We start from the raw sequence: 17,947 nt of genomic DNA on the forward strand, positions 1-17,947 counted from the left end.
ATGCAATGCAAAAATGCCACATTCAAGCTTTTAATGGCTCATGTCCAGACTTTAGGGCCATCATGTACAAATGGTTTCCCCACCCCTGCACCGATCATGAAAATAATCAAAATTGTGCATATTATTAGTCATTTCTGCGGCGTATTTTGAGTGCGTGTGTTCCTAGCTGCATCTTTAGCCACTCGTCCAACGCGCTTATATTGGACCTACAAGTACACGAGCATAACCTCCACCTCATCTTTCACGCCGTTAAAAGACACTTCAAGCTTCACGTCCTCTCGCCAGACCGTCATGGACCAGACTCCCGAAAATCGGGAGCGGTCACCTCGATGGAGGATCCAACAGGATTAGAGGGAGACAATCCCAACGAAGGGGACCATCATCAGCATTTAAAAGTGTTTGCTCCCATCCACACGCCAATCCTGCTGTTTTATCCGAGGTGCCTGCAGAGATGTAGCATGTATTTGTGTTTAGTGGGGGAAGGCGGTGAGACTTTTGACCTCGTCTGGATTTGGAAAATCTCAGAAGATTGGATTTGAACAGTGGCAGACTGGATGATTATATGTGTGAGGGACGAGAAGGAGTCGGTGGAGAATCAGGTGGAGTGTTTGAAATGTACATTGTTTTTTGTACCTTGGCTTTAATTTATTAAATATATCTAAGACTGCAGCTTGCTCCTGACTTATTGTTTCCTAAAAGTGATACAATACAAACGTATTAAATAAAAATACAGGTTGCAGATGAAATATTAATTTTAAGAATATAAAAACATTTGTGACAGTCCACAGGTATTGGGGAAAAGTACAAAATAGTGGGAACATTGTTAAACATTGGTTATTTTTTTAATAAAAATATAAATATAAAAAATATAACAGACATAAATAGAAAAACAATACTATGCGAAAATGTAAAAAATACTAATGTAAAAAAAGAATATTGGATGTTAATTACATAAAAAGAAACAAAAGAGTATGCTTATTTTAACTTGCAATCAAATATTGGAAACTACTCCAACAATAATTGACCATTAATTGATTTATTGGCGGCAAGATGACGCCACTCACTCATATCACCTCTGTTGTGCCCGTGATGCGTTCATGTGTCACAAGGTTGTGGTTAAAACCCCCCTCCTTCCTTCCCCCCTTGAGATAAGCACTGCGCCTGCGCACAGCACCACCACAGAGTCGGCGACTTCCAGTGAGGTCCACGCGGATGTCACTCGCTTTCATCCATTCAGGCAGCCGCCGCCACACCGCAGTCCACATTCACGTCACCCCCGCTCTCGCCTTTGCCGAGTACACGTTACCTTCTTCGGGGACGAGAAAAACAGCGCTCGAACACTTAGGAGTAAGTTAGCCAACTTTTTTTTGTTTGTTTTGCGAGGACTACGCTAGCAGCTAGTTTAGCTTCCATCCTAAATAAAGGCGCCAAATTACAAAAATAACCCTCCAAAAAGTTATTATTCGTCTTAGTTGATGCCTTGGTTGTCGTTCAGTAAGAGAAGAATACGTATTAATGTCGTACAGTGTCGAGAAAATGTTATGAACTTGTGTGTCTCAACTCTTGCCATCACGCGTGTTTAAATGTGCGCGTGCGTGCGTGTGTTTACCGTGTTTTTCTGGGTTTCTGTGCGCGTGAGAGAGCTTGGTTGTGTGTGAGCGATACGGTGCGTGCGTGTGTACGTGTGCGCGCGCGCGTGAGTCCGTGTGTGTACGCGTGCGCGGTCATGTGCCTTTTCACGCGGGTTTCCCTACGTTTGAATGTCTGAGAGATTGAGAAAGTGAGTTTTGTAATGAACGATGGACAATTGTCCTCGATTTGTACAGTTGCGTGGGGATACCCCTGGACCCCCATTGTGTCAAACATGAATAATAATGATGCTATTCGTAATAATAGTAGACACCAATTATTATCACCAGTCAAGAATGTCACATGATGGATTGTAAATATCCAATTTAGTTCAAGTTGCAACTTGGACTGTGTCATGCTTGTTGGAAGATGCTGACCCGGTCGCCGCTGCTGAGTTGACATATTTGATAAAACCATACTACCATGCTGAATTTAGATTTCTGATTGTTTAGTCTATTATGGCAAATAATGCAAACCAACAGAGCAACATGAAATTGTAAAAAAAATTAATAAAGATCTTCCATGGCAATATGAATGAATATCTCATAATAATAGAAAATACAGCAGTAGTGGAAATATTAGGAAAAATATTACAGAGAATAAAAAACACATTAGAAATTATTGTTTGCAAGCAAAAAGATTTAAACTTGATACAAAATATTAGACAAAAAAACTCTGAAAAATAAGATATTAAAAACAAGGATACAAGAAAAAAATAGTACTAAGAAAATAAACACAAAATAGACACAAGTATTTGGCACAATTTCTGACTCACAAAAAAACACCACGATACAATTAAATTATATTGCGTCCCAGGGCAGGTTGTGTTTCGCCTTTTTAACAGTGTTTTTCGACATTTTCTTTAGCGTCATGGCTGTGGTGAGGTTTTACGGCGGTGAGGTGAAGGGACGGAGCCTCCAGCGCGCTGCTAAGCTCTACCCCCGGCTGTCCATCGCCACAGAGCTTTGCTACAACGTGGAGTTGACGGGTAAGTGCTAAATAAATGTAAAATTCCTGACATACAGTAAACGTGACGTCTACACACCCTTGTTAAAAAATGTTCAGTTTTTTTGTCATGTAAAGAAATGAGATCAAAAGGGAGAAAAAGTTTCGAAACGATTTAAACCTTTTATTGGCTTAAAGATGTGTTGACTTTTGATAGTCTGTATAATCAATGACGATGATTTCTGTGTGCGTCAGGAAGCGACAGTCTGAGTGCAGAGCACAAGGAGGTCCTCGTCTGGTTGTTCCAACCGCCGCTGCAGGCAGAAACGCTCTGTGAGGCGCCCAAACTAAAAGAGGCGGACGGGGCTATGCTGGTGGAAATCGGACCCAGGTACTCCAAAGTCTCAAAAGTTATACTGAAAAGTGTAATCACGTGTGATGTTTTTTGTTTTTGTTGTCGTTGTTTCAGTTTTAATAGACAATGATTAAAAAAATATATGTATTGAAGGAGAAAATTATATAATTTGACACACTTCTGACAAAACAAAAACTACTAGATAACAAAAATTCATGAAAAAAATACGCAAATATCAAAATTAATGCAATAAATAAAATGTTTTTCAAAAAACTATTTTAGTACAAAATAATTGTAAATATATAAAACATTGACACACTTTAATGGAGCTTTTTAAAATTAACCATCACTGCATACAAAGTGCTGCACATGGAGTAAAAATCGACATAAATATTTATTCGACATTTAAAACAATACATAATAAAAAAAATTAATAACATTAAAGCAGAAAACACAATTAAACACTTAATAACAAGTCTCATGCTGAATCAAAAGCCAAAGAATATAAATGTGGATGAGTAAGGCGAGTTTCAAAATTAAATAACTTAAGGAAAAACACACACATTTTCAAAACAATATACAAAAGTGTTTGTCAAAAAAAATAAAACATGGTTAGTAAACTACTACAAAAGTAAAAATATTAGAAATAATAAGATTTATTGCAAATTAACAAATATTTTTAAAAAGTACAACAATAATAATACAAAAATATTAGATCTAGTAAAAAATTACCAAACCCAACCCTTTTTTAAAAAATTTTATTTATTTTTTCCCCTCCACGTGAATGTTCATAAATTATCATGGTGAAGGCTTTTCTTTGTTGCAAATTGTGTTTTTTTTTTGGGTTTTTTTCAGGCTGAACTTCTCCACGGCTTGGTCCACCAACGCCGTATCCATCTGCCAGAGTGCCGGCCTCGCCAACATCACACGGGTGGAATTATCACGGAGATTCCTTATCAAGGTAAGCACAATAAGTCCCTCTATCATACTCCTATTTTTCTGCAGTGACGTCCGAAAATTAAAGCACACTCGCTCATCTGCATTCTGATTGTCACCATATTTGCTTAACTGTGCTTTTATTATCTTCACCCGCTTGTAATTGTCTTGAATACATCTAACATCCACAGCGCACTGAATGGTGACGTTACTTTCTGTCTTCTCCCTCCCGAGCCGAAGGACGACGACGACACGGCCGACGTCCAGAAGGACGTGACGAACCTGATCGTCCTCCTGCACGACAGCATGACAGAGTGCGTCTACGAGCGTCCCGTCGCCTCCTTCGCCGTGGAGGCGCGAGCGCAGCCCGTGTTTGAGGTGGACGTCTTGGGCGAGGGACGAGCAGCGCTGGAGAAGGCCAATGACCAGCTGGGTGAAATATCCTTTCATGTCTTTTTAATTTATTCCCTTATTAGCGTACATATCAACCTTGCGTTCTCTTCTTCATGGCCCCTTTTCAGTGTAGCTGCTCTTTGTCTGCTATTGGAGGTAATCGTGTCACATGAGGCCGTGCTAACGTTATTACTGGTCACACCAACGCCATGCTTCTCATTATCTTGCACGTGCTTGTGTGTGACCGCACATGAAGCGATTAATGTGACACGCTCACTGGATGCTCCCAAGTATAAGAAAAATGCACAAATGCTCGGGATACTGGCTGAAAATATTTTAAAAATATTTTTTGACAAATAATGCACTTGTAGTAATGAGCAATACACTAATTTTGGGGAATTATTTAAAAAAAAAAATCATGTAAAAAAATAAAAATATTGAAAATATCTAGTTATCAGAGAAAAATGCAAGAATAATAGACAAATAAAAATAAATTTGACAAATACAATTAGATCATACACACAATAGATGAATTAAACCCCCAAAAATATTGGTGGAAAATTTGCAGATTACTCAGCACATAAAATAAAAACACAAATCTTGGAGAAATCCAGTACAATCATTTAAAAATACAAATTATTATTTACTACAAAATATATAACTATAAAAAAAACGAAACATAAAATCGTAGCTGTAAATATTTAGACCTTTTAAAATTTAATTAAACAAATCTGATGAATTAAGACAAATTTATTAGACAAAATATAAAAATATTTTTTAAAATTGCACAAATTCAGCAATGAAAAAAAAGGGATGAAAAATATTGAGAAACTTGGCAAATATGACAAAATATTAAAATAAATTTAAAAAAATGCATGGCAATAGATGAATTAGACCACTAAATAAATAAATAAAAATATTCGTGAAACAAATTTGAATGTACATTTGTACGTTGTGATTCTACCAAGTTTATTATACAAGTGAGGATCTCATACTTATGCGTCACGTAGGTCTGGCCTTTGACGCCTGGGATCTGGACTTGTACACGGCAATGTTCCAGAGGATCCAGAGGAACCCGACCAGTGTGGAGTGTTTCGATCTGGCGCAGTCTAACAGCGAACACAGCCGCCACTGGTTCTTCCGCGGCCGCGTACTCATCGACGGGCAGGAGCAGGACGAGACGCTTTTCCGCCTCATCATGAACACGCAGGAGCACAGCAACGGGAACAATGTCATCAAGTTCTGCGACAACAGCAGGTAGCACGAGGACACAAGCAAACAATATGCTGCATTTTTGGGAACCACGTCAGTGGGGGTGTGTGTGTGTGTGTGTGTGTGTGTGTGTGTGTGTTCAGTGGTATCAAAGGAATGGAGCTGGAGTGCATCTACCCCAAAGACACTTCGCAAGCCAGCCCCTATGAAACACGCCGGTCGCTGCGACATGTCATCTTCACCGCCGAGACGCACAACTTCCCAACAGGTCAAATCAATTAGGCTCGTGTTTTCAAACATTTTTGTGCGCCAAAGCACACATTTTACATGAGTAAATTCTAGTTGAAGAAATAAAAAAAAAACTATGGGCAATTTTAAAAAAGATTTTCCATCCATACGTCTCTCATGTGATTGAACGCCCAGGCGTGGCTCCATTTAGCGGTGCCACCACGGGCACCGGGGGTCGCATCCGAGACGTCCAGAGTGCTGGGCGGGGAGGTCACGTCATCGCTGGCACCGCCGGATACTGCTTTGGAAACCTGCACATACCAGGTCCAAGACTCACCCGCGTTCAAAGCCACTAAGTGTTCAACAACAACATTTAACCCCTCCCGACATGCCGTGCAGGTTACGCGCTTCCCTGGGAGCAAGACGGCGACGGCTGGGAGTACCCTACCAGCTTTGCCCCGCCGTTGCAGGTGGCCATCGAGGCCAGCGATGGCGCCTCGGACTACGGCAACAAGTTTGGAGAGCCGGTTTTGTCAGGTGGGGGAGGGGCAAAACATTACACAACTGTGAACAAAAAAAATTGAGTGTTATTTTATTTGCTAGGATTCGCCCGTTCCTTTGGCATGCGGCTGCCCAATGGGGAGCGGCGGGAGTGGATTAAGCCCATCATGTTCAGCGGAGGACTCGGTTCCATTGAAGACGCACATGTCAAAAAAGAGCACCCAGAGAAAGGTAGTTGGTTTTTACAATTTTATATATATTTTGAAGTATGAACTGTATATATGTATTTTGAATTTAGTTGATCTAATTTATTTCCATTGACAGCTCTCAAAGTCAAAAATCCATTTTAAGTGGGCTGCTAGTGAATGAGTAAAAATATGAATTTATTTTTATTCATTTTGTGCTATTAACAGTACCTTTTTATTTATTATTTGATTTTGAAAATAAGTTTTTATTTTTGTGATTTTGAAAATACGTTTAGTTTTTATTTGATTTGTAGAATTAAAGCACTCAATTCTTATGTTTATTTATATGCATTTCATTTGTGCAAATAAAAACATTTACGTTTACTTTAGATTTATTTGCATTTAATTTGCGCAATCAGAATGTACCCATTTATCTTTTTATGTCATACAATTATATATAAAAAAAAAAAAAAGCATTTGGGAGAATTAGTGATTTATTTAAATGTTTAATTTTAATTTGTGAAACGACTGCTGAAGAAAACCGCAATATTAAACACGTTTCTTGTACGGGCTATCATCCCTCATTCATTTCATTTTGCAGGTGTACAATATGTACTGTTCAGTTACTGCAATCATTCATATTGCTCGACGTTCTCTCTGCTGCATTCGTCAATCAGGTATGGAAGTGGTGAAGATTGGTGGCCCGGTGTACCGAATCGGCGTGGGAGGAGGAGCGGCTTCCTCTGTGCAAGTACGGCCACAAAAACCTCCGTTGTGTGATGTTCACTGCCTCCATATTAATACTTGAATTTGTTTTGACAACCCGGCAGGTGCAAGGCGACAACTCCAGCGACAGAGACCTGGGTGCCGTCCAGCGAGGAGACGCCGAGATGGAGCAAAAGATGAATCGAGCGCTGAGGGCCTGCCTGGAACGACGCGGCGGCAACCCCATCTGCAGCATCCATGACCAGGGAGCGGGAGGGAACGGTAGGATGGAATATTCCTAAGGCGATTGAACCATGAAACTCAGAATTTTGCATTTCCAGGAAATGTTCTAAAGGAGCTGAGCGAGCCTGCTGGTGCTGTCATCTACTGCAGCCGATTTCGGGTGAGATGTGTCGACAAGTTCTTTAGAAGTGCAGTCCACGGGCACTGTGATGTCATTTTCAGTCAGCGGCAAGTGGCAAAATGGTTAAAAACCGGTTGATTTTTATTTTTATTTATTTTTTTTTTTTTTTGGTACTACACAAGATATAACACTAGGAGTGGCAATAAACTGTTTGAAATGTACCATCTGACAAACTACTTAAGTTGAGTTCACTGCCACCAAACGGTGCTCGTATCTCAAATTTATTTTCCCAAGTCAAAGCAAACTTCATCGGTCGGGTTACTCATATCTCAAGGAGACACTTTCTTTACACTACTGAAATGCCGTTCAACCGTTTATTTTTAACTCCACCCCAATAAGAACTTTCTTTCTAGAATTGGAACCGATTGATTTCAGTTTCATTCATTTTAATGGGCAACATTGCTTCAGTTCGCAAAATGTTTCAGATCTACAGAAATATTTGTGAGCATAATCGCATCTGTTTGTCATTTCAGAAAGGTGACCCGACACTGAGCGTGCTAGAGTTGTGGGGGGCTGAGTATCAGGAGAGCAACGCCTTGCTGCTTCGCCCGTCAGACCGCTCCTTCCTGGAGAGGGTTTGTCAGCGGGAGAAATGTCCTGTGGACTTTGTGGGCAACATCACCGGCGACGGCAAAGTGCGTGACCTTGATGGAGAAGTGTTCGGCTTTTTTTTTCTTTTTTTTTTTTATTTATTTAGAATGTAGAATGCTTTACGCTGTGTTTCACAATGATGCTGAGGAATCGCTTGAAAGTGGCTCGGGATCTTCACCCAGCCTTCCCCAACTACACAAACATTAAAATATTTTAATATTTTTTAGGCGAAAAAGTACTAAAAATTTAAAAATATATATATTTAATTTTTTTAATTTGGAGGAAACAAAATCTACTGTTGCAGAACTTTGAAGTCATTAACACAAACCATTAAGTCAGTTTGACATATGTCTCCTTAAAGTCCAAAACGTGTGCGCCTCTGCTTCGTTGAAGTCAAAGCATCTGTGCTTCCTCAGATTGTGTTGGTGGACGATGATGGCCCAGGCGGCGAGTCAGCGAGCAACAGGCGCCATCCTGTGGATCTCCAGCTGGAATGGGTGCTCGGCAAGATGCCCCAGAAAGAGTTCAGGATGGAGCGGCTGAGCCCCGTGCTTCGGCCGTTGCTGCTTCCCGCTGGGCTGGCGGTCAGAGACGCCCTGGAGAGAGTTTTGCGCTTGCCTGCTGTGGCCTCCAAACGCTACCTTACCAATAAGGTTTGTTCGAGTTTGTCTACTTTTCGTTTTAACCAGCTCGAATCTATTTTAGACGAATAAAATGATTGCTATAGCACAAAAGATAACCCAGGAAATAGAACTATGGCCGTAAAAATACAGAAATGAATCATTTTTCCCCCCTTTGATGACTCCCGGCGCCTTTTACAGGTGGACAGGTCCGTGACGGGATTGGTGGCCCAGCAACAGTGCGTGGGCCCCCTTCACACGCCGCTGGCGGATGTGGCCGTGGTGGCCCTGTCGCCGTTGGGCCTTGAAGGGGCGGCGACAGCCATTGGTGAGCAACCCATCAAAGCGCTTGTGAATGCGGCGGCGGGCGCTCGCATGGCGGTTGGCGAAGCGCTCACCAACCTGATGTTTGCAAGAGTCACCGCGCTAAAGGTGAGCAGATGCCGATGCATGACACAAAACAATACGGTGGAAACCTCGACTTACTGGTAGGGCTGTCGCTTTCAGTCGTTTTGTCGAACAGGAAAAAATGGTCAATTTTGATGCAAAAAAAAAAAACAACCAAGCAGCGGCTCAGAATTTGAAAAACCTTTCTGTCTTCTGGAGCATTTTCTTTTATGTGTGTTCTAGGATGTAAAGTGTAGCGGGAACTGGATGTGGGCCGCCAAGCTACCTGGCGAGGGGGCACTCCTTTGGGAGTCGTGCAGAGCCATGTGTAAGGTGATGGGGGAGCTGGGCGTGGCCATTGACGGCGGCAAGGATTCGCTGAGCATGGCCGCTCGCGTGGGGAAGGAGACCGTCAAAGCTCCAGGTATGCTCGCAAATGTGACTCGGAGCCACCTGTGTTATCCACTTAAATAAACAATACACCTTCTTTTTTGATGTGGGGGAAGGGCTGATGGATATTTTTATAAATCATATTATTTTATCTATCTATTTATTTAATTAATTAATTTTTATTGATTGAATTTATTTAATTTAATTTTAAATTAATTAATTAATTTATTGTATTTTATTTATTTATTAGTAATAACTATGCTTGTGTTTCAGGAGCTCTGGTTATCTCGGCTTATGCCGTGTGTCCAGACATCAGTGCCACTGTCACACCTGATCTTGAAGATCCAGATGGCAAAGGTAACAAACAAGCACACACACCAAAGAGGAGTTCCAGCCTTGACCGTTGACTCGTGGCTGCAGGCGCGCTGCTGTGGGTTCCTCTCAGTCCGGGCCAGCACCGTCTGGGAGGTTCCGCTTTAGCTCAGTGCTACGCTCAGCTGGGAGATTGTTCTCCCGACATGGACCAGCCACAACTCCTGGCCGCCTGTTTCAACACCACCCAGGAGTTAATAAGCGGTCAGTTTGGAATTTGTCATGGCTTTTTCTTTAAACGCAAACCATCCATGTTAAATGTACATGATTTGAGGACTATTTGATTCAAAAAGTGAGTCATTTAATATTTCAAGTACTTAATTTTTTTTTATTAAGAAATACAATATACATTTAACTAAAAAGTATAGTATTTGGGAATTTGTTTTGTTTTGAATTTAAAGTTGAATGGAAAAAATATATGATTTGAGTAAGATGTATTGCAGTCATATTTTTCAAATAAATCAAACTATATTGTTAGGAATTGCTGTAACGCCCTCCAATGTTCGCTCCTTCAGATCGTCTGCTGAGCGCAGGACACGACATCAGCGACGGCGGCCTCATTTCCTGCGTACTGGAGATGGCGTTTGCCGGAAACCGTGGCGTGGACGTGGACGTGCCGTCTCTGGGAGCCCCGGGAGGTGAGGGCGATATGCACTTGATTAACCTCTATGACGATTAAGAACGTTTGGATTATAAGGAAGACCTGCAACAGCAGTGTAAGAAAACCTTAATAAACGTGAACAGTGAGCTTTAATATTTTTGTACAGGCTTAATTTTGCTAACTCTAAACCATTTAAAAAATATTATTAATTAACCTCATATTTATTGAAATGTTTGAGTAAATTGTTACTAATGTCAGTTAAATGAAACATGCAGTATAGATGGAACAATTTACTATGTATTTGATTTCTTTTGTGAATTAGTGGCTTTTAAATAATAAAATAAAAATATCAGTACAATACAAAGTGGACATATACTTTAATATTTGTAACTATTTTTATTAATTGGTTAATTGACTGGAAAATAATACATTTACGAGTATTAGTAAAATAAAAATAATTCCTCACTTTTGACTTTTAAGTTTTTTTTTATTCATAATAAATAAATGCACTCATTTTAAAATGAGCTACCAAACTCATAGAATAAATTTGATGGTGAATAAACAATTTTACATATGCATTTAACATTTATTATAATTGCTTGGTGGTCCGTAATGAAGAACAGAGCAGGCCATTTCTGGCATTCAATTGTGCAGGTGTCCCTAATGAAGTGTCTCGATCCTCGTTGCAGTCTTGGAGCTTTTCTTCAGTGAAGAGTTGGGTTTGCTTCTGGAGGTGTCCGAGCCTGATGAAGAAAGCGTGTGCCGCAGATTCCTTGATGCCGGTGTTACGTGTCACCGCATCGGCAGGACCACCGGCTTCGGCCCGGAAGCCATGGTGAGACCTGCTCCTCCGTCACCTCCCTTCTGTCTTCCATCTTCCCTTCGTATAACGCCGCACTTCCTCCAGGTGACGGTGCGCGTGGACGGACAAGAAGTGCTGAGGGAACGCTTGCCCGTCCTCCGAGCATTGTGGGAGGAGACCAGCTTCCGGCTGGAGCGCCTGCAGGCTGACGAGCTGTGCGTTCAGCAGGAAGAGGAGGGGCTCGCCAGGAGGACGCAGCCTAGCTTTAAAGTGTCCTTCAATACGTCTGAGATGCCCCTTTGCAAGCAGCCGGGTAAGACTAACTTCCATCCAGTCTGGGTTGTGGCAGTGCAGAAAATGTGAGTCTGAAAATGATTATCGATTCATTTGCTAATCGATTAGTTGTCGATTAATCGTTGCAACATTTTTGGGTTGCAGCAGCGGTGCAGCCTCGTGTGGCCGTGGTGAGGGAGGAAGGCAGCAACGGCGATCGAGAAATGTCGACCTCTCTCCACATGGCCGGATTTGAGGTTTGCGAACTCATCGCAGTCGACTCTTGGTTTGCAAACAAGAATTTCAATTAAATATGGCTTTGGTTCACCTTCAGTTGGCGAACAGTCACTGCGTCATTTTTTTATCCTCTCTCTCTTTCTGCTGGTTTGTAGGTGTGGGACGTGACCATGCAGGACCTGTGCTCCGCCGCCGTCACGCTGGAGCCGTTCAAGGCCGTCGTGTTCGTGGGAGGCTTCAGCTACGCCGACGTGCTGGGCTCGGCCAAAGGTTGGGCCGCCACCGTCGCCTACAACGCCGCCGCCAAAGCCCAGTTTGAGCGCTTCCGGCGGAGGTCCGACACGCTGAGCTTGGGCGTGTGCAACGGCTGTCAGCTGCTCGCTCTGCTGGGCTGGGTGGGAGAGAGCCAAGATGGTGCCGGTGAGATAAACTGCCTTGTGTCATACTTTGAAAAGGTTCGATTCATCGGCCGGGCTATAGTGTCTAAGCACTTCAACAAGTTTTCAAGGGTGATTGTTGATTGTTAGAAAGGGCCCATAAAAGATTTTTTTTAAATAATTGGCTGATTAATTGGTCATCAGAATTTTTTTTTTTTTAATTTATTTTCTAAAAATCAAAATTGGCATCACTCTAAAAAAAAAAAAAAAAAATCTCCATCGGGCCCGACACGTGACCACTGAAGAATAAGCAATTTGCCTTGAAAATATTTTTTGAAATTTTTCCGGGTTGTTTGTATGTCCATCCTCCAGCAGCCGACGTGGTTCTGACCCACAACAAGTCGGGCAGATTTGAGTCTCGCTTTGTCACCGTGGGGATCCAGGCATCACCCTCCGTGTGGCTGGCCGGCATGGAAGGCTCGGCTCTGGGCGTGTGGGTGGCTCACGGGGAAGGTACTTCACCGACCAAGCGCTTGATCCACTAATCCATCCAGAACACAATTTCACACTTTTTCCCCGTAGGATTGATGCAGTTCCGGAACTCCCGGGTTCTGGATGACATCACCTCAGGCAGCCTGGCCCCGGTCCGCTACCTGGATGATGACGGCCGGCCCACCGAGGAGTATCCCCTGAACCCTAATGGCTCGCCGCGAGGTGTGGCGGGCCTGTGCTCCGGGGATGGCAGGCACCTGGCCATGATGCCCCACCCGGAGCGATGCACGTTGGGCTGGCAGTGGCCGTGGGTGCCGCGCAGCTTCCGGCCACAGCTGGAGACGTCGCCCTGGCTGCGCATGTTCCGCAATGCCGCCGCCTGGTGTAGCCAAAAGTGCTGAATGCACCTTTATTTTTCTTCTATCTATATTCCAGCTGTACTTTTTTCACCTTACGTTTCTTTCAGTTTTTTTTTTGTCTTTAAAAAAGAGATTTTGATTTTGTTGTCTAAAAAAAAAAAAATATTAAACTACTGACACCATTATCCAACATTTTTATCATCATTTGAATGGGGAAAAAGAAAGCCACATGGAGTATGGATGAAAGATCAAACTGGTGAGTTCATTTTCACTGATTGCCTGCAGGTCTGTTCAATCAACAAGTCACCTAAATAGAATCTGTCTGACAAAACGAAGTTGGCTAAAAGATCTAAGAGACTCAAAAAATGCTATGATCCAAAGTAATTCAAGAACAGGAGAATTAAGTGATTGACATGTATTAGTCTGAAAATGGTTACAAATCCATTCCTAAAGCTTTAGGATTCCAGCGATCCGTGGTGATAGCCAGTAACCACAAAGAGAGAATGCATGCAACTTGGCGAGTGGCCGGCTAATAATAAAACCAAAACGGATGCGCAAATGAAATTTAAAAACAGTAACAATATAAAATTATTTTTTTAATTGATACAAATAAATCAAAATGAAAAAAATATATTCACATAAGTAAAACCTGAAAAAAAACATGAAATTAACAAAAATAAATACAAATTATAGAGTAAGAAAATTATATATTTATTTAAAAAATCCAAATTGAAGGTGAAGGTAAAATAAAAATGAAAAAGTATCAAAATTACAATTAAAACTAAACTTTATTGGAAAAAACTAAAGCAAAACTTTGAAATGAAATGTATTTTCCCCCAAAAAATCTTAAAACGCATATTTTAAAATATCAAAATTCAAATAGAAACATTGATATTAAAATGGTCAACCTTTATAAAACTTCCCAATAAATAATATTAATTTTCGAAACATTTTTTATTTGAGAGAAAAATATTTTATTGGACACGTAAAAATAATATACAGCATATTTACAGGAATGTTTCAGTCCATCTTAGGAGAATTATTCATAATGATTTGGAAATGTTTCTTGTTCTTCTAGCTGGCCACTCCGCCGGTGGAGCGCCCTCTCCCCGGCGTCATCTGATAATTGACGTTGAGGACGCACAGGAGGAGCAGGACGACCACCACCAGGTCGTCCAGCAGCCCCAAGAGGCCGCAGAGGGACGAGGATGTTTTCGGGGAATCTGATGAGGATGTTGGAGATGCCTCGGAGATGGCGGCGCCCGCGCAGCACAGCGCCACCCGCAGGAAGAAAAGCCACACCAGACTCCGGGGGGGAGTGCCCGAGCCCCGGACCGCCAGCTGCAGGAGGACGGGCGCGTCTGACAGGTAATCTCGGATCTAAAAACAGAACAAATAATTTAAAGTAGAAATTCCTTTTCAAAATACAAATGCGTATACAGAATATAAATTATTTTTAAAGACAACAGGATGGCCGAGTGGTCTAAGGCGCCGCGTTCAGGACCCAGTCTCCCCAGGAGGCCTGGGTTCGAATCTCGAATTTCCCCATTGTGGGACTAATAAAGGCAATATTTAAGAGGACAGTGTTCAGAATTTAGTGACATCTAGTGGTGAACTAATAGAATGCAATGACAAGTTCTAAGTGCGTGAACATAATACAAACCGAATTATTTTTTTTCTTTGTTTTCTTTGGTGTTGGCATGTAAGGGTGTACTGACCCGTCTGGGCGCTCCTGAATAGCGTTTGTTGTAGTCACTTATTTGGCCCAGAACGTCCTTGGATTGCTGGTCCGCTCGGCTCTCATTAAACAACTGGCACATGACGCTAACCTGAGTAGAAACATGGAATCACTCCATTCAAACACATATACACACACACACCATATAGTTTACAATGACCCCCCCATCCCCCATTTTGTGAATTTGCATATTTGATGTTTTTTTTTACTTCTTTGAAAACACCTTGTCACATTATTGATGCAAGTCTTACTTTGGCACCATCTGGTGGAATCTTGGTGTTGTTGTCAAAATTAATTAATCACTTTCGTTTTTTTCACCTGCATTTTGAGTAAATGCCAAAAAGTGAGGTGCAATGTGGTTTACTACCTTTTGTCTACAGAGGGGACAGTTGACTGCATCCAACCATGTCCCGTGCCTCCAATAGGCGATCAAACATGGAGCTGCAAAACCAGGAAAAAAAAGAAATTTTGCCTCTTGCCGCCAACTGTAAATGACATCTCAGTGTGCTCAGACGCGTTAGGAGACAATTTTTGTCGTTTGCCTATTTCGCGAGAAAGTTCATCAAACGCACGAGGGCCGATTGTTGGGCCGGAATAAAATGACCGTTTATTAAATCGAACCCTTTTTTTAAAAATGTTCAACCCCCCCCCCCCAGGCCAATCTGGTTTACAAACAAAATATTAAAAACATTGAATTAAAAAAAATCTTAAAAATACGAACATTTAAATACTACAAATAAAATAATAATGGCAAACACTATACAAAATGTAGATGAATTCTGAATGTTTTTGCACATCAAGGCAGTTGAGTCAGCTGATAAGAGTTAGTCATTAAACAGCGAACAGATGGCCTCCACACCACAAGCGTCACGCTGATGAATTAAACACACAAATGTGCGACACAGCAGACCTCCATTTCACATGGGCAAACAGCCGCTACCTCACAATCGGCCATCATCATTCATCTCGCCTTCTTGAAGAACATGAACAAGAACATTTCTCCAATCCCTCCAGCAGCTGCCGGCCAATTTCGGAAACTACGTTGGAATTAATTCCTCATCCATCCATCCATTTTTTTTTTTTAACATTCTTTTTTGATGCATCTGCACTCAAAGACGAGCACTGACACTTACATTCACACCTAAGCATGTGCGTGCATGTGCACTCGTACCGCAGAATAAATGTCCGCAGTTGGTCTGCACGGGGAAGCAGGCCACTTGGAGACACACTGGACAATGTCGCTCTCGCTGGCTTGTCGATGAACACAACTGCGGATGTTCCTGCGCCAGCAACCATAAAAGTACACGAAGCAGGTAGATTCAATAAAAAAAAAATTAAAAAAAACAACTATGGCCCTTTTAAAGCTCCAATAATAGGGAGCGGCAGTTTTATATTCCAGTGCTTTTACAGCCTGTCGGCTTGTCATGCATATTAATCCCTAAAGATACTGTATTATATTAGAATATAACAATAATAATAAAAATAAAAACAGGCACATATTTCAAAATGCATCACAATTCCGGAATAGGGCAAAAAAAAAAGAAATCATAAAATAAAATGATGAATTTCTTACTATGCTGCTGGTGGGCAGCAACGTTGTCTGGCCTTGGGGCGAACCCGGGTGACCCTGACCGGTTGGACCTTGAGAAGGAAGACGGCGACATCTGCATTGTGACAGGACGCCAAGGTAAATATACGTCCTTGTAAATATGATGGCTGCGATAAGAAAAGTCGCAGACTGAAAACCCTTTTTTTTTTTTTAAAGCGTCATTCATTTTATGACGAGCCATTTTTAAAGCAGCACCAACAATCGTCGGTTGAGAAATGTCACAGAATATGTAAAATATCTCTATAGTTGGCAATTTTATCTTGAAAATTGAATGAATGAGTTTTTAATTAAATTTTCTTTTTTTTTTTTTAAACTTTTAATCATGGCTTGAATCCATTGAAAAATGTGGAAAAAGGAGGCCAGGATGTCAAATGTCTCTTAAATTTCGGACTTTTACGGTGGAATGTGGAAAAAAAGTTCCAAAGATGTTCTTGATGAGTCCAACAAGATATGTGGAAGGACACAATGAAGAAGAGAATAGCTCTCAAATTCGAAAATTGTATTGCAAGAAGAACTTAATATTTTCAAGTCTTGATGAATTCAAGAAATATGAAGAGCATGTAAATATTTAAAATTTCATCAGCAGTTCTCAAAATGAACTGAATGAGCTCAACGTTTTGGAGAAATGTGGATGGATTAAAAAAATTTGCGAATATCTACAAAAATGTCTTGCCGCCACACCAGGGTGAAAAAAAACCATTAATAAGTTTCACATATTATGAAATTGACATTAAAATGTGAAAAGTTTTGTCAAAACAAATGTTGCCACTTGACCAGGTCGTCAATATGAAAAAGAAATTGTTCGACACTGGATTGAAGGTTACCAAAGCAATTTTGCAAAATTTTGCTTAACAAAATGCCGTTCAGCAGTTTTGTGCCGTCCTTTAATGGCAAATTTTATATTCGAGAAATCACATTATGTGATTATTTTTTGGGATCGTTTAAACCGTTTGCTGTTGAAAGTTGGATCTTTTACACATGCATTGATCATGAAATATTGTTCAATTCTGTTAAATAAAAACTGAGAAAGTGCCTTCCCCGCCGCCCCCCCCCCCCCCAGTACGGCTGATGAAAAATTGTGGCCTCTCCATCATTCAAGTTCCTTCTCCCTCTCCCAGGGTCACCATATTTGGAGGCCATCTGAAGGACAATTTCATCCCACTGAAAGTGAAAAGTGTAGCTGGATGTCGTGCCAAGTGTCTGACCTGACCTGATCGTGGAGACGTGACCGGCGTTCATAATGAAGCTGGAGCAGGCTGACGAGGAGGAAGTCAAAATGCGGCTCGTCCGCTTGCTCGTGCGGCCTAAATGACATCTGCCGGTTAATCATCAACCACGTTCTCCTTTCCGGCTTGGCGTGGTACCAGCAGTAACCCCTTGAACTCATCTAAACACTGCCGGTCAGATTAGCAAATGAACGTGGAAAAAAACATTCCCGCAAGCCATAAAATGAAATGCGCATTCCGATGCTTGTCACACGACGGGCAGAAAGTTGAAGCAAAAGCAGAGCACGCCCACTTAAAAGTAGGCTAGAGCTGACCGGGCAAATTATCTACCTCGTTATGATGCCACTAAAATAAACAGAA

General features: G+C 41.5%; 2 protein-coding genes across 4 annotated transcripts; one reads left to right on the forward strand and one right to left on the reverse strand.

Moving 5' to 3' along the window:
- The first annotated feature begins 1,141 nt into the window (after positions 1–1,141).
- pfas (phosphoribosylformylglycinamidine synthase) lies at positions 1,142–13,202 on the forward strand. Of its 3 annotated transcripts, none has more exons than XM_088314092.1 (27): positions 1,142–1,347; positions 2,496–2,617; positions 2,830–2,965; positions 3,785–3,890; positions 4,100–4,298; positions 5,269–5,515; positions 5,614–5,738; positions 5,894–6,022; positions 6,098–6,235; positions 6,302–6,430; positions 7,062–7,135; positions 7,215–7,371; positions 7,431–7,492; positions 7,987–8,148; positions 8,521–8,757; positions 8,926–9,156; positions 9,355–9,535; positions 9,775–9,858; positions 9,922–10,077; positions 10,389–10,511; positions 11,164–11,309; positions 11,382–11,589; positions 11,718–11,806; positions 11,942–12,206; positions 12,536–12,676; positions 12,746–13,062; positions 13,097–13,202. In XM_088314092.1, the coding sequence occupies exons 2-26, from the start codon at positions 2,500–2,502 to the stop codon at positions 13,054–13,056; spliced, it is 3,954 nt and encodes a 1,317-aa protein (XP_088170218.1). In that variant the 5' UTR covers positions 1,142–1,347; positions 2,496–2,499; the 3' UTR covers positions 13,057–13,062; positions 13,097–13,202. The 3 variants fall into 3 exon arrangements, with proteins under 3 accessions (XP_088170218.1, XP_088170217.1, XP_088170219.1); XM_088314091.1 differs by having other exon boundaries at positions 1,143–1,347; positions 11,715–11,806; XM_088314093.1 differs by lacking the exons at positions 12,536–12,676; positions 12,746–13,062; positions 13,097–13,202 and having other exon boundaries at positions 1,143–1,347; positions 11,382–11,635; positions 11,715–11,806; positions 11,942–12,089.
- A 775-nt stretch (positions 13,203–13,977) lies between these two features.
- Positions 13,978–17,787, reverse strand: LOC148324789 (E3 ubiquitin-protein ligase RNF170). Its single transcript, XM_088313599.1, has 6 exons — positions 17,572–17,787; positions 16,326–16,416; positions 15,924–16,032; positions 15,120–15,193; positions 14,733–14,843; positions 13,978–14,394 (listed from the first exon to the last, which is right to left on the reverse strand). The coding sequence occupies exons 1-6, from the start codon at positions 17,598–17,600 to the stop codon at positions 14,089–14,091; spliced, it is 720 nt and encodes a 239-aa protein (XP_088169725.1). The 5' UTR covers positions 17,601–17,787; the 3' UTR covers positions 13,978–14,088.
- Between the last annotated feature and the right edge of the window lie 160 nt (positions 17,788–17,947).

This window comes from Idiotropiscis lumnitzeri, chromosome 13 (genome assembly GCF_059441095.1).
Source record: "Idiotropiscis lumnitzeri isolate Australia: NSW breed Sydney's pygmy pipehorse chromosome 13, RoL_Ilum_1.0, whole genome shotgun sequence".
NCBI lineage: Eukaryota > Metazoa > Chordata > Actinopteri > Syngnathiformes > Syngnathidae > Idiotropiscis > Idiotropiscis lumnitzeri.